This window comes from Simochromis diagramma, unplaced genomic scaffold (genome assembly GCF_900408965.1).
Source record: "Simochromis diagramma unplaced genomic scaffold, fSimDia1.1 OVJJ01000585.1, whole genome shotgun sequence".
In the NCBI taxonomy this organism is placed as follows: domain Eukaryota; kingdom Metazoa; phylum Chordata; class Actinopteri; order Cichliformes; family Cichlidae; genus Simochromis; species Simochromis diagramma.
This window is the reverse complement of record NW_024387398.1, coordinates 4921157-4938192: the sequence shown is the minus strand read 5'-3', so window position 1 is coordinate 4938192 and position 17036 is coordinate 4921157. Positions and strand designations below refer to the sequence as shown.

Sequence of the window (17036 nt, the reverse complement as noted above, 5' to 3'; positions counted from 1 at the left end):
TTTCTAGTTCCTACAAGACAACATGGTATTGGGAAAAATGCAACAATCAAGGCTTCAGGCAGAATCCATGATTATCAGGGCAAATTTAAGGAAGCCATCTTTTATTTACAGTCTATGTTCTAGACAACAAATGCAACTATTACAAATACATCGTGTGACTGATCAGTCTTCTCTCATCTGATTCCCTCCTTTCTACTGGTTTACAAAGCTCTCGTTATTTATGTGTTTCCCTTGTTAATTTTCAGTCTGTCCTGTATCTGCCTGCTTGCAACATGTTCATCTCCCACGTGAATTGCCATTTTTTACTGTGCTATGTCATTCTTTTTAGTTTTTCTGCTATTTCTGATTACCCAGCCTTTTTGTTTGCCAGCCTTAATTTTTCTAAGCCACATCATGTTCCCATTTTTTTGTGTTTGGAATTAAAGCTGACTTTTTGTTCATTTTACCTGCCTCACGAGTCTTGTATTTGACTGTTTTTTAGCAAACAAACATAACACTTTCAGAATCATCTTTTTGAAAACAGGAACCCCATTAAAAAGAGCAAAAATAATAAACAGAACAATCAAAGACCCCTGTGATGTCTGTATTTATGAATTTGACTCTCCTGCAATTTAACAGTGTTAAATTATGTGGAATAATTTATCACAGTATACAAAATAGAAGACACCTTTCTATTACATTATCTAATACATTATATTATCTATATATTATCTAATAAAACTAGGGTCTCCACTTTGCCTTTACATTATCTTGAATTCAGTTTCTTGGTCACCCTGAAACTAACTGCATTACAACAGCTAGATACAATTCAGCAATCAATTACATGTGCAACCATTTGCAGACACCTATTCTGCAAGACATATTCTTCAAAGAAATCCTACATAATGAATGTTTATCTTGCACAAAGATCAAAGAAAATTCCATAGCTCAACCTGCTCTCTCTAAAGACTAATTTGTACCTCATTCACATTAATCATGGAGCACTCTGATTAAAAGATCTTTAAATACTTCTACTGTTAAAAAACTGGCTGCATTTAGATCTAAAGACTGTGTTGTATTACTGCACACACACACCAGTCTATTTCATGAAGCACAATACAGAATTCTTTAGTTGTATTGATTTTGCAAAGGCAGTCATACATCAGACACACTGTTCGCACTTCATCTGCCTCCCATAATAAAACACACCGTATGTCCAGTGACCTTTAGTGGAAATACCAAAGCAGACTTTGGATCTGCTGTTTTATGTTCTAATGATCTGGGAACCTGCCAGAGCAAAATTAGTTATCTATAAAAACACAGCCTCATCCAGCATCTGAGGGAGCAGCTGCCATAGCAACCAGACACTCGGTGTTTGCTGTAGATATATAGGGATCAACTCAGAGAGGTCTGGCAAAGTAAAGAGCATTTAACACACATAATCCTGCACTTACTGTTCATGTGGTAGCCTACAAGTACGCTACTAAAGTTTTGGCACCTGCTTTGTTTTCTTTTTTTTTTTTAATTTCTTTTTTTTTTGTAGAATCCTCTCATTTTTTTTCTTTTAATCTCTTTCATTAGAGGGATGTAAAGAGAAAATACAATATCACCACACTGAATGTCAACTTCTAATTTCAGGTCTCTCACCAGCTAATTATCTTCATTTAACCTCAGACTAACCATCTTTTCCTTGACCCTCAGTTCATTCCTCTTAAACTGACTTTCATACAACAATCCATCATTCATTTCTTTGCAGCAATTGATGAATGTGTTCATAGATGTTCACAGAAAAATAACAGTAAACAGTTTGTGTAATTACTAATAAAAAAAATAAAGACCATCCCCCTACCAATCAAAATCAAACATTGTCTTTGGTCATTATGTCATATAATGTCACAAACTAATAATCTGCACTATATACTATGCTCTGCTATCATACTTTTTACATCTTAATAGTGGTAAAAAACCAAAAAATGTGTAACTATTAAGATAATGCAATGATTTGTAAATAATGTAAACTTGAAAATAGTGCATGTTTTCCACCTTTTTTTGTCAGGTTTTGAGAACTGACATGTTTATGCTTGGCCCCGGACATCTTTGCAAACAGCTGTGCTGAAAAGTCATCTCATATCTGTGTGTCATTTAGGGTTGTCATGTTTTTTTAATCTGTCAAGCGACACAGTTGATGCAGCTGACTTGAAGAGACCCCCAGGTTATATAGGACAGAGATACTGCAGCAGCTTGAAATAATGAGACTTTCTGGCTAGTTTGCTTCTTGTTTTGACTTTTTCTAATCATTTACCAGCTGATGTGGAACGTTTTTCTGAGTGCTGACACCTATAGTTCAGAAGAAGGCTGCAGCCTGCCCTCAAGTGTCAGTATGAACAGTGTCAGGATTATGGTGATGTCACAGTCGGTGCGGGACACAACCAATGCGGTTTGTAAATGAGACTAAAGAGACCGGTTAGTGTAGTTGTACAATGATAATATTTCCTCTGTCTTTCTTTATACTGGTTTACAGCCAGTTAAGCAGTTCTGGGCTTCCATTGTCCTTTGTCATGTTTCATAAACATCAAATCTTTTTACTCCAATGTCTGTGTAACCTGACTAGCGTTAACGGAGCCTTCACAGATGTGCAAGCTGACGATGCCAAGTCCCCCAGTGTCATCAAATTGCCTTACTTTGGCCCCAGTCACATAGGCCTAGAGTTTGATTGGTGACTGCTTGGCAACCACAGGTCACTAGAAAAAAATAAGTGGTTTCTGCCAGTTGTTGTGAAATCAGTTGCTAAAACTACTAGAGACTGGTCACTCAGCCCCTTGCAACTACCGATCACTTGGGAAAAATGTGTTTATTCCACTTGGCAAATGGTTGCTTGCTGTCACTCAGTAAAATTGGTTATAAAGCAGTTATCATGCAGTTGCTTTCGTTATGACCAGGTTGCTTCAATCACCCAAAGCTTGTATGTAAGATAATGACTTATCTTCAAACACTCACTAACTATTCCCTATGCTGAAACTTCAAAGTGTGCAACACAAACTGTCTTTAGTGGTAAGGCAGTACTTTTATGTTGAAAGTGGTTAGTTAGCAAGTGTTTGCAGACAGCTCTTTCACACCAACATAAGGCAACTGTGGCAATTTTCTAACAACCAAAGCAATCACAAGGAGGTTTTTGTTGCAGCACACCCTTGGAGACCTTCACCCGGCAACAGCCAGAAACCTCCAGCAACCGCTTGTTCGGGTTATACACATATTCATCAACTACAACAACAACCTGATCATAGCCACCATTTAAAAGGAAATACAAATTGAAGTAGAGGATACAGTAGTTAATGTCAGGGACCTGGGCTTGAGCGACCCAGGGTCCCTGAGCAGTTATGGACTTTATTATATTTTGTAGAAATGTGTGTGCACTGTGCTGCTGTCTGTGTGTGCATTCCACGCGTGTATGTTTAGGCAGGTGCGGGTGTGTGCCTGTCTGTGGGCGGATGTGGTGGTGTCCTGTAGGCCGGGTGACAGGCACCTGTGTGGCCCGGCTAGGGGGCTGGCCACACCAGAAGACCATGCCACGCACCTGCTACTGATGAGGCTCGTCGGGGGAGCTATTTAAGAGGATGATGGCGCTCCCACCGAGGCTGGATGATTGAAGTCGACTCCAAGTTAGTGTGCCTAAGTGTAGTGACGTGCAGTAAGTGTGTGCCTGCTGGAGTGTGGTGTCCTGACGGCTGCCTCTGTTGTTTTTCCCCCAGGAGGAGGAGAGTGGAGCACAGGTGGACAACAAGCACGGGGAGTGAGAACAGAGTACAGAGTTTTGGGTGAAGACACAACACAGGAGTCGAGGGAGCTCACGGGGATTATTGTGTTGTCTCATTTACTCCACTGTAAATAAAGTGCACTGTTCATCGCAAGAGTCCTGCGTTTGGGTCCTCCTTCCCCACTTCTATTAGTATGATTGAAAATAAAATTAACAGAGGTTAGAAGTCTTTGTTGAATATAGTATGGAAACTGTGTTTGTTATTTTACGTCTCCAACACTAAAAACACTATAATATATAAAATATAGTCATGTCAGATAGGGGATCAATGGAACCATGCAGCACAGAAAACTGACTTCAGGGGGGAAAAATACTGCCTAAAGTCAATGAGAATTATGTTGTATTTACTTATCCTTCCTTGTTTTAATAATTTATTTTTAACGCAAGCACTTTATCTCTGCACCAGTGTCACAAAAGACCTAGATTAGCAGATCGTATCCACAGAGCCCAGATTCTTATCCTCAAAAGATGCAACCAAGGCTTTATCCTTGGATCTCTATCAAGATGTCCCCTCCTATATCTATAATCTGAAAAATAAAGAAAAAAAATTCTCCTACCGTTATAAAAGCTTATATACTGCAGTGACAACAGCATTAATATTAACACCACCCCTTTCCCTCGCTGTTTTATTATGAGAACTAGCTGTGTGAGAGAGAGGAACTACTGTATCACCACGGCAGAAGGAAAATTTGTCATGAGTCAGATGCCGGGTATCCAAAATGATTATGGATTATCTCACTTTGCCATCGAGAATTGATCACAGTTGATGAAGAGCATATTGTTACCACTGTATCTCTGAAAAGTGGGCTGACTAGATTTTTTAAATTCTATACAACTTTGAAGAAACGTAAAATTATATTTAAGATGGCTTTATTTACATCATCTATTCAACTAAGGCTCCAGATTATAAAGAATGTTTTACCAGGAAAACAATATAGACAACCAGTTTTTAAGACAGTAGTTAAGTTGGACATTTCAAAACTTTAACAAAACTATCTTAAAACTAACCTAAAGCCCCGGTAACACAAGCCTAGAGAACAGCTGGTGACTGGGAGTTGGTAACCACTAATTCCTAGGGGAAGATGAGTTTTCAACAACCTGTTACAAGTGGTTGTTGGCAGTTGCTGTGAAACTGATTATAGAACCCCACTCATGCATGCCTAGAAACTGGTCCATGACTCTTTCAGGGACTAAAAATGTGTATTCCCCAAAGGCAAGTGATTGCTGGAGGATACTTGCTGTCACTAAGTAAAATTGGTAGCAAAGACATATACAATACTGCACTAAAAACCTCCTTGGAATTGCCACGGTTTCCCAAAATTTGTATGGAAAACACAGCCTTGTCTTGTTGTCACAAACTACTCTCTGAGCTGTCGTGAAATTGTGAGGAGTGAAATGTAACAAGAAACCTTCAAAGTAATACATGCACCTTTTGAAACATGCTGGTTTCTGTGGTACGGTAAAGGTAAAGTAACTTTAACTTGAAAACGAGCATTCTCAGTTTCCAGTATGTACTGAAGTTTTTTGAGTTTCCCTTCTGCTCGATGGTTAGTTAGCAAGTGTTTGCAGACAAATCAGCATTTTCCATGTTAACTATGAGGGACTGTGGCAATCTGCAAGTGACCAAGCCAATCTCACTGAGGTTTTTGGTGCAGCACCGTCTCTGTGACAGATTTCCCCTGACAACTGCCAGCAACCTGTAGTGCACATCTTTCCCTGAGACCTAATTTAACAACGTTCAACTTACTGAAAGAACATGACACAAAGCAAAACAAAGAACACACATTTTAAAAGGAGCTAGTCTTTCGCAGGTGAACTTCAAGTGGCTGTTATATTTCTACAAGAATCTTCAAATCTAATTACAATCATTGTGAAAGTCATTTAACTGAATATTTTCATTATTTCAACAAATAATGTTTACTGCTTAAGAGGGATACTCATCAACATGCATAGAGGAGAACCTGTGCTTCCTATCATTGTGGGATTACGATTTGATCTGGTTGCCTTGTCTACTCTTAATGGGTGTTTTTGTCAAGCTTTTTAAATCTGATTGTGTATTTGTGGGCATTTTGTGTGTGGACTAAAAGAAAAAAATACAACCGAAATGACAGGAAAGATAAAGAAATAAAAAAAAATGATAAATGCAAATGACACAATAGGATGAGAATGTCTTAAGAGTTTGATAAGCCAGAGAGCAGCACATTTATAGATGTCTCTGTTCTCTCTATTGTTCCACCGTTATGTGTCAGTGAGCAAAATCTAAATGTAATGTAAATGTAGGACAGACTTTCTTTAGGCTGGCTTTGTCCTTTAAAAAAGGGCATGATGACTCAGGGTAAAGGTAGATAAGAGTGGTGGGGCGGGAGGGAATCTGGGTCTTTTTTTTGTGATCTTAGCATTTCATACTTTCTCTGTAAACTATTAGGAAGGATAGATAAATACTCAAACTTAGCAAGTAATTGACTATACTATTTACATTAATTGCACTGATTATTGTAACTGACTGAAATTTATTTAATTGCGTAAATTAGTCACATGAAGAAGAGGAATTAATTCTCTGTTTCCTGCTGAAAAAGCACATATGCCTTTTTTTCCCAGCCCTGTCTCTCAACCAGAGCTCACTTTGCCCACTTCATTTGCAGCTTTGATCCCTTTGAAAGAGTTCTTTATATTGTCAGCACTGCTGTTAACTGCTGTCTGTTTTACAGACAGCGGTATTGTACTCTTGTAACAACTTGCTCCCTGATGATCTGCCTGCTTAAACAAAAGGTTTCATCTGGATGGTAGCCAAAGCCTCTCAGCAGCTGTTGGCTTGTCGTTCACTTTTTCTACAGTTGTGTAGAATTTTTTTGTGCACCAAAGGGTTGAAATTGTGAAACTAAGCCTGCCTACACTGCTAAAAACAATATTTCTGTGTTTTGTTTTTTGCTATATAGATTTGCATTTAACTTATAAATATTAGCCTTTGTTTTACATAGAACATATGAATATGTTGGTTTATTATATTTATTTCTAAGCATAACACTTGATTGCTGAAAACTGTTTATCTTTTACATGTATAAGTGTTTGGGCTGTTGAGTGAACTATCACAAGATGATTTTGGTTTTCAGCCATGCACCAGTGCAGTCGCCCCCCTGCTGATTTGCTCTGCGTTGATGTTTGTCTCCATTAAAGGAACTTCATATGTTTCCTGATCAAAAGTTTTGTAAGGCCACAGTCCCTGAGCAGTTTCTTTAATCTACCTCTTTCATTGGACAGAGAATCATCTTGCCAAAGTGACTGTGCAGTGTATGTCAAATTCTCTCTTTATGCAGAGGTGTGTGGGAGTATTCATCTTCACCTATTGCCCTGCTATGTTTATGTTTTAATAGGTGCAGTTTTGGTCTATTACCCCACTGCTTTATGAAGATTAAAAGGATAAATTATTGACTGTACAGGTTAAATGACATGCAAATTCTTCTCATGTGTCGATAGCATTTCCCTGCTTACATCATAACAAATTAAATTAGTTACAGTTACATGGACTCTCTAAAATAAAATACGTTTTATGTGTCATTTATCAATGACTGTCAATAACGTACGTGTTTTGGCTAGTTTCCTTATATTTTAAATGATATGATTGTTATTTTTCATACTAAACCTAACAAAGGATTGTCTGGCAGAGAGTTTAAAGTTACAGCTGCCAGCAAAATGTGTTGACATTTATTGCCGGGCCTACTGGCTCAGCTATCAATGAAAACATAAAGAGACAGTGGGTCACATTAAAAGTTCCTTTATTTTAAGTAAAGCATGTGGTTTTTTTTAATATAAAATTACACTGATCAGTAATATTGCCCAAAAAAGCATTATTAATGGACAGATTTTTCATAAATGATTAATCATTTTTTTAGTGGAATATCTATGTAGGTGAGCAGAGGACCATTTCAAGTAACTATAACATAGTTGTCTGGCTCCCAAAAATCATGGTTATCGTGGTACGTGTGGAGAAAAAAAATAACAAAAAAAATTATACAATGGTGTGTATGAAAACTCTTCAAAATCTGTCTTTTACTGAGATAAAAAGAGAAGTGGGACTCCAACAAGTAAGTATCAAGTTTAACAAGCAGATGCCTCACAGCTCCTCATCTGTTAGTTTCATTTAATAGTACCCATAAGTGTCCAATAGTGCTGGTTTGTGAAAGGAGTAGTATACACTGTTGTATAAAAACTTTGACTGTTCTGTTGGTCTTTGAAAGCTCATCATTAGTTATAAAATTATAAAATTACTGAGGGACATCAACAACAACTACTGTCAAATCCCAAAACATATCAATACTAAACTAGCCAGTCTTTATTAGTTACAATGATTTTTAACTATGCTAACCTGACCTGATGAAACACAGGAGTGACGTTGAAAATGAGCCTCAGTTCTTCTAATACAAAATATTAAAAGGAAATAATTAATTAATTGACCCTAAACTTTTGAGCAGTAGTGTATACAGAAATGTGGACTTACAGTACATCACTGGTTTCTAGAAACTGGTTGGTTTCTAGGCACTTCGGAAATGCTAACAGAAGTCAAGGACAGTAGTGGCTCTAGCTCAATTTAGCATATGCAGCAGCATCAACCCTACAGTTAAGATAAGGACAAACTCACAATGGTAAATTCAATGAGAGATTGGTCACAAGGACAGCCAAATATTCAGCAGGAAGCAAATGGGTAGCAGGTCAAAACAATTTAATGGACATTAGAAGCAGATAAGAAAACAAATAATAAAGAAACATGATGAGAATGGAAAGAAGAGATGGGATTTCAGCCAGAAGCTGCATCAACAAAAGCTTGATATGCACACATGCCCAGTGACAACATTGTGTGTGACAGGTGTATGAAAGAGTGGGCAAACAAACCTACACATGCTTGACACACTAGTACCAGATATTCTTGCCCATGTACATGCCTGGGCAGCAGACAGACAGTGAGCATAATAATAAGGCAAGAAGAAACTCCAGACTGTTCACTACTTTCAGCTCAGATTTCAACATGAAGATAAAGTTAATGGAAAAGAGTGAAGTTGATTGTGTACAGGTAGTTTCTGAGTTTGGTGTGGAGACTTACAGTATAATGTTAGCAGTCATATTCTGCCCAAATATTTCAAAATTATACAGGATAAGAAAACCGCCCTTGCATTTTTGGCAGCTCAACAATCCACCCTGCTGTTTTAAAACAGCAGGAGAAACACTAGAAAAGGGGGGCAGCTGAATAAATTATCTGATATTTTCTGATTTCACGGTTTCTATCTGAAAGGAAGTCAGGGTAAAACATCTGATAAAACAGAGCCACGACAGTTTATATTCTGTGGTTTCATTTTACATATCCAGGGTTCATATTTGTATCATTTTTTCTTACTTTCTAAATTTTCTACATTAAGCTGCCCTTATTTTATGAAAGACAAAGAGTAAGAAAATGGCTGTAGACTAAGTCCCTCCAGAATGATCAAAGTTTATTCCATATTAGTGTCCTACTTACATTTAATACACTAATACATTTATATCATTGTATTTATTTTTCATCTATACAAACAAATACTTCTAAGCAAATATTAATATTTGGTCCAGTGTTGTGTCAGCACACTAAGTTTGACTTTTTGTCATGTCTGCACAACAGAACAGCCTTGTGCATAACAGAGGTGCTTGTCAAAAATAGTCAAATTTGCATGAAAATCCCCAATAGTGATGAAGACATCAAATCCCATGAAAGAAGTGCAGCTGCAATCTAAATCTTGCTTTTTAATGCTTTCTCTGTTGTTAAAAGCCAAGGCCTGTGGAAGTTCACAACTTTAGTGTGCTTCCTTTTAAACTAAGAGTATTATGTATTTCACATTGAATATTCACTGGCACCAATTCAAAGTGTGTAACCCTTCACAAAGACACAATGTCAAAACTGTTTTAAATAGCACAAGTGAGTGGGGGTGGTGGAAGGCGGAGTCACTGTATATGAAAATGAAGCCATTCTCAGGAGTTGCAGTCTTTTTCTCAGTAGAATACTTCACGCAAATGACACGGTGCATAAAATTATTTTCCTTCTTGACATTCATACATGTTAAAATGTGTTGTATCATGTTGCTTTACATAATTTACTACTGTATAGCACAAGGTAATGTCAATGTTATAGCATACATTTGCATTAAATTACTCAATGAATGGAGCTGGAACATTTACAAGCTCAGATGTTTCATAACAGTATTTCATGACTGTTTCATCAGCTCACATGACTTAGTTGCTTAGATTCTAGCAGGCTTTCAGACAGGAGAGTGGCAATCATATTCATCAAATCATATCAATCCAGTTATTATTACCACACATGCAGGAAATGTTTATTTATTAGTTAAATTAATGCAAACTGTTTAAGACTTATCACTGATGCAGTGAGTGAAATGCAAAACACCACAGGAGTTTAAGACTGAGTTATGATAATAAAAGTCAGTGAAATAACTTGGAAACTTCCAGCTAAGAACTTTGAATTACACTGTAACACATAATATTTCAAGCTTGTATTTTTTGAGAACACAGTCATAAGGGCTTGGTTGAGGGCTGTATTCAGGGCAAGCTAAGATCCACAGAGGGTTTTTAGCCTCATTTTCTGACCGGCCAGCTCCCAGGCCTATTTAATATTTCACAGCACTCTCTGAAATGGAGGAGAATGCACTTAATTAAGCGTGAACAATAAATTGGCTATAACCAATTCACCGCAGTGCATGTATGGCCGGTTTAGGCTTTTGATCATTCAGCCAGGTCCCTGAATATGTTCGTCCCAGAAATGCTGTGTGCATTCAGATGCATGAAATTACAGTATGACATGATTCAACCATGACAAACAAGAACTTTGAAGTGTTAAAATCACCAGCTGGCTGTCAGTGCCCTCAAACTCTTCCATTGGTCTTAGAAAAGCAGTTTGCTTGAAAAGAGGTAGGGAACAGAAATAACAGCTCAAGAATATACAATGGAAGCATTTGAACTGAAATTAAGTAAACACACATAAAGATTATCATTAACACTATAAAACCAGAAGGCTGAGCCAGAAAAGATGGATTATCCTAGTAATGGCAATAGTGGAATTACTCCAAGTTATTAGGGCCACAACCTTTTGGAGTATTCTTTAAATGAATGTCTTTAACCTGCTAAATACTACTGGATTTATAAATAGTTTTAGCGTTTTTTTTAAATTCTACTTTCACATTGGATGGTTCCTTTTCAAGTGCACAGGGATAAATAACAATCTGTCTTGTGGCTATTAACTGTGCTGCTCTTAACTTCAAATAAGTTTTGAAGCCAATGAAAAAAGGCTCTTCAAGTCAAAAGAAAGAAAATTATCATGAAGAAAACTGCTGAGACAAAGCTTTGCAGAAATGTTTCAGTTAAAATAATACTAATGGCTAGCTAATACCAACTTTTGGCTTACTGTTATATACTAGCATTTCTACACTGAGTCTGACAAACATTGATAAAGACCAAATGAGCTGCAACGTCTTCCAGTGTGCCAAATTTCTCATTTCACACTGATATTTTCCAGCTTCAGCACATGAATTTACAGCTAGGACTTCTTTGTCTGTTTAGGGTATAATGAACTGCTCTAAAATTGTGTCAGAAATAATACAACCTCAATTTGAACCCTCATAAACCCTCATAAAGGAAAGGGGGCAGCCATCTGCCGTGACCAGTTGGGTGTGGTGAGATGGAGAAAGGACAAAAGATGTATGAGACGGTCAGAGTGCAAACTGGTGTGTAAACCCATAATGAGTGAAAAAATAAAGCAAATCAATTCTGTATTTAACAGAGAACCAATGAATAGAGTCTAACAGGAGAGAAATATGCTCTCTCTTTTTAGTCCCTTAGTACTCTCACTGAGCTGAAGGCTTTTTAGAAAGCTTTTAGAACAACCTGATAATAATGAATTACAATACTCAAGCTTTAAAGATATTGCACAAATGCAAGGCAGTATAACATCTTTTTTTTAATATGTGCATTGAAGGACATATTTTGTCAAAATGAATCAAAAATGATTCCTCACAGTGTTACTCAGGGCTATGGTAATGTCATCCAAAGTAAGTATCTAGTTAGTCGCCACATTACTAATATTTTTTTCTAATATTTTTTGGGCTAAGTACAATGACTTCAGTTTTATCTGAATTTAAAAGCAGGAAATTAGAAGCCATCCAGGTCTTTGTCTTTAACTAACTGGTGTATGTCATCAGCTTCATAAAGGTGAGTGTCATCAGCATACCAATGAACATGTATGGTATTTCTTCTAATAATAATCCCTAACAGAAATATGTATACTCTACGTATTATTAGTCCCAGCACAGAACCTGTGGAATTCCTTAATAAACCTTAGTTTCTTAGTTAATCTCCAGATCAAGACCAGGTGACCAGGAGTAGGCACAAACCCACCCTCAGGGGTCACTATACTGCTAGTCCCGAGCCCAGATAAATTGAAAGATTGAGTCAGAAAGGGCATCTGGCATGAAATCTGCCCCAGATCAAATATGTGGAGCCACTACTGTAGCAGCCCCATGGGAAATAAGAGAGAAGCAAAAAGTAGCATTGATTATTTAAACAGGTGTGACAAAGGATAATGTTATGGGTTAGAGAGTTCACTGAAAGTGCATATGTGAATGGACTATAATTGCTCCCTGTACAACTTTGCCCTGTTAGTATTAATTGGTTATGTTATTTGGAATAAATTGTTTGCTATGTCCAAACTGGCTTTCAGTGCTCCAGTGCACTGCTTGTGAAGGCAGGAGAGAAAAAAACAGAAAGATTATGTGGTGTGAGTTCTCACGTACAAGTAACTAAAAAGTTGTCATAGAGGGTGTGATATTTTGCACTATCATTGACAAAGCTGCAAACTGTAGCTGCTTGAGATGGAGTTTTGTTTGTGACTCCCTAATATGCAGCCACTTTTAACCCACTCAAAACTCACTTAAAAGTATGTATGTCTGTGAGCTGTTCAGCCTTTAAATTACTTGATTCACGTAAGTTAAATAATAACAACAGTGGGGTTTTTCAAAGGCAAGAGGGAAGGTAAAAAATTGGATATATATTTTCTTGGGACTGGGACAGAATGCTAATGTTATCTCATGAAGGTATAAAGGAAATACATAATGTCAATGTTGCTTTGACTTGTTCCATGTCTGTAATCAAAGGCAGACACAAGAGTTAAGACACAATAAAAGATGCAATTATGTAAACAAAATACAATAACAAAAGATACATATTTACACAGGTCTCGTTTATGGTAACGTTCCCAATTACTTATCACATCATGGATCTATAATTATAAATAAACTAGAGAAACTTTTTTTTTTACTGAATGGATAAAAATGAGCAGAAATTGGAATCTTTGTTTTGACTTGTCCTGGTATGAGTCAACCATTTTTCCTTTTCTTTTCTCATTATTTCTTTAACAGTGATGAAGAGTTTCAGGGTGTGTATGTCATGTGGGGACAGACAGCTGGTTATAATCTAGAGTGTTCGAACATTTTTTTTAAATTTTATTGCTTTGGGTAGACAGCACACCAACCTGACTACACACACACAAACACATAACATGGTAACAACAACTCCCCTAGTCTTGGCAGCAGATGCCAGCCTGACCAGATGAACTGTTATTGATGGAGGAATGTATCATCCTCCCTCCCACTGTCTCTGACACACTACATTGATGAAGTATGCTGGTGCCCAGAAGTACAGCCACAGTGTGAGAGATACCAGTCCATATATTGAGTCCCACATTTTGCAAGGAAATAAAAGAAGATACTTTATCCACCAATACAGTAGCCAGTTACCTCAAATATGATATGTGAACATTAGAATATATCTCATATGAAAAATGCAAAACACAGTGTGTGCCAAGTAAATTTTAGCGCTCTTTTTGTAGCTGATGACATTATCTACTTTCACATTGAGGGAACACATTTTAAAGCTAATCTGTCTCTCAGGGTACATACTGTAGTCCACTAAGATCGATTTATATATAGCTGGATATTGTCTTTCATTTTCCCCTCGTTATTAAAGACTAATGTACTTTTCTGGTTTGAGATTAGAAGAGTCTGATTATTGCATTCACAGAACTAAACATACAGCTTATAAAAACCTTTTGTTACAATGTTTTAGATTTCAGGATTGAGAATTGGCTTTATTGTGTCTCCCATTATTCTCCCCTGCATGTGTTTCATAAAGTATAGTTAACAAAAGACAAGGTAGTGGCATCAATGTGCTGTAATTACAGAGGGAGGTGGACTGTGGGGCAGACTGCCATCTACTGGATTAAATGCGACCCCCCCTCGCCCTCCACGCCTTACCCCAGCCAGTCCTACCTTTTCTCATTCTCACTCCCACTCAAAAAGTCAGTTGATGGAGTTTATACACACGCAATCTGGTATCACCAGATGCATGCAACTATGTATGAGACACAAAACCTCTGAATAAATGTGTCCCCTTTTTCGTATACAATGTGACTTCCTTTGTGCAGCATAACACAGTCTACATCTATCCATTTATTTGCTATTTTGTGTAACCATTTGTTCACCCTTCAGGGTCACTGCTAACTTTATGCATCTTTCAGTACTTTTTCAGTTCAATTCTGGACCAGCAGTAAATGAACTGAAGTCACTGTCATTAAGGTGGATGTGAACCAAGGTCATAGTCTCTACTGCCATCTGAAACTGCACGAGCTGACGAAACATCATGCAGGAAGTCCATTAAATGAATTACAAGGATAAATAAATACTGTGCTTAACTAAAAGATTAACTCAGTGCAAATCTTGCAGCCCATTGTTTTCCTTCCAGTCAGCGATAAGTTCTGTTTACTTCATTTAAAATAATGAGAATCAGTTCATTTGCCCACACATTAGCCTAAGTTAAACAAGTAAACAGGTGCGGGTCACTCCATGTTTTTATTATAAGTAGATATATAGTTTGCATATAGTTTTCCAAAACAAGATTGGTCCCATCTAATCGCTCAGATTAATATATATGTGGCACAACATAGACAAACTTCAAGAGTAAAGTATGTAAAGTGTGTATGTTTATGTCTGTGTGGTGGGGGTGGGTATAAAGAATACACACAGGATATACTTTGCACAAAAAATTGTACGTGTGAGATGCATTTAAACCAAGTCAGCTAAACAACAGTGGTTTATATAGACTGCTGTAAACAATTCAATCATCAACATGACCCTCGCTGTGATCTGTCACGCGCAGTGAGGATCTCTAAGCAGGAAGCTTTTATATGGTAATGAAATCGATTGGACCGATGCGCGCACCAATCAGAAGCGTTTGATTTATGTTTAAGGGACTGTTGAGAGGAGCAGTCGCTTGGCAACCGCTTAATGAAATGTATGAACTGTGGCTGTTAAAATAGCGACCTCCGAACCTATTAAGGAAATAAAGCTTTAAAGGGCCATGGATTTTTTTTAAAGCAGTAAATGCATGTTAATCACAAAACTCGGTTTACTGACGTCTCGTCGAAAAAGAAGAAGTATTAGAGATAAATGTGGCAGACAATTCGAATGTCGTGATTCAAATTTCATCGAGAGCTATTGTCCTGTTTTTCACAAGAACCTTTGGCGTTTTCGCTGCCTCGTGGTATCATTAGTTCTCAATAGGAATGTTAAAGCTTCGCCTAGTCGCTAGGCAATGCCTGAAGCGCAGTCAAAGGCTATATGAACAAACAATGGTTGAGCACCGCTCTTTCTGGGCTCAGAAAAGACGTGACAGCGGTAACCAATGAAAAAACGTCAGTCTCAGCAAGTCCTACATCTCAGATTTCGTCTTGAAAGATGAAAGATGAAAACAGCGAATGCATACCGATCCAGTTAACCTGTCTATCTTCAGTATAGTTGATCCTTTCAGTGAACATTAAATATAAAGTAATGAAGGTGGCTGCTTAAAATGTCATTTGTTACAAGAAACAGATAAGAGAATACTGAAATTAAGTCTAGTTCTACCACCCCCTCATCTTCAGTTACTTTCGAAAAAACAAGTTGGTTTGCATGAAAGCAGGATCATAATAAATATTAGGATCGATATTCTTGCAGTACAGTCTGTTTGATCTCTAAATCTGAAGAAATGAAAATGGGATGGATGTGACCGACTGTTTCTGTGGAAACCAACTTTCCCCTGCCTACACGAGCCTCGTTCATCCTCAACTACCCAGCTCACAGTCTGGATGTGTTTGCTGACAGAATATAGATTAGACAGCTCAGATCATTACATCCTAAGAGCTGATAACGTGTATCCAAACTCTTATGGTAAACAGCACAGCGGTGGAGATTATATCACAGATGACATTGAAGTCTTATTTCAATAAAAGTACACTTAAAATATGTTTAACTTACAACAATTGGTAACAGCGAAACTGTTTGCCACTTCCAAATTGTCAATATGAGGCGTCAGTCTGAATTCCGAGGTGCCAAACTGAACCATTCCTATCCGAAACGCGCTGTATTCTTGATCCGCGCCCCTTGGAAAAAGTCCCCCTGAAATAAATACAAATAATTTTTTTACACTGGTAAATATTTGATTAATACAACATATTTAGAACCAATTTCACAGGTTTTTGCGCACAAAAATGTTTGTAGCTAACTGGCTTTTTCGGTTGAACTAATGGGTGCTTACCAATCTGAACACTGGGCGAGCCTCCAAGCGCGCATCCCCATAAAACCAGGAGAAGTGAAACGAATAAATTCACTATCATTTCCATGTCGACAGTTTAGTTGTCCACATCCACTAAGGTATTATGATATTCCTCTGTTTCTCCAGAGATATTAGATCCCAGACATATTGGACACCTTCAGTCTTGGGGAGAAAAAAAAAATAGGAAAGGACCGTTTTCTGCAGGTGGCTAGCAGTGAAAGGACACCGGCAGTGAAGGAATGGTCGCCTGCAACGTAGGTTTGCCGTTTCTTCTTCCGCTCCTCCTTGTCGTTCCCCTCCTGCCGCCAGCTGATACCTCCTCTAACTCACAGGCACACTGCGCGTCTCCGCTCGGCGAGCAGGAGATCTTCTCAGCATCACACCCACAAGTGAGGAATGTTAATGAGAAGGCGGACAGAGACGGAAAAAGCCGAGAATGAGCCACTTGGCGACAAGAGAGCACACGACACTTTGAAAAAGCGCTTCTTCTAAACAATGTAATCTTCTCTTTTTCCTAACATTGCAAAAATAAGAAGTTACATTTACAAATATGCTTTATTCACAACAT

At 37.8% G+C, this 17036-nt stretch overlaps 1 protein-coding gene across 6 annotated transcripts in view; it reads right to left on the bottom strand.

Annotated features, from left to right (window-relative positions):
• Positions 1 to 16836, bottom strand: part of gria2b (glutamate receptor, ionotropic, AMPA 2b) — a 51536-nt gene extending 34700 nt beyond the window's left edge. For 4 of the 6 annotated variants that reach the window (XM_040010341.1, XM_040010342.1, XM_040010343.1 and 1 more), the window contains exons 1-2: positions 16451 to 16836; positions 16171 to 16311 (exon numbers count right to left, since the gene is read on the bottom strand). In XM_040010341.1, the coding sequence (XP_039866275.1) occupies positions 16171 to 16311; positions 16451 to 16535 (226 nt within the window). In that variant the 5' untranslated portion in view covers positions 16536 to 16836. The remainder of the gene's footprint in view (positions 1 to 16170; positions 16312 to 16450) is intronic. The other 2 variants (XM_040010345.1, XM_040010346.1) reach the window with 2 other exon arrangements.
• Positions 16837 to 17036: the final 200 nt, after the last annotated feature.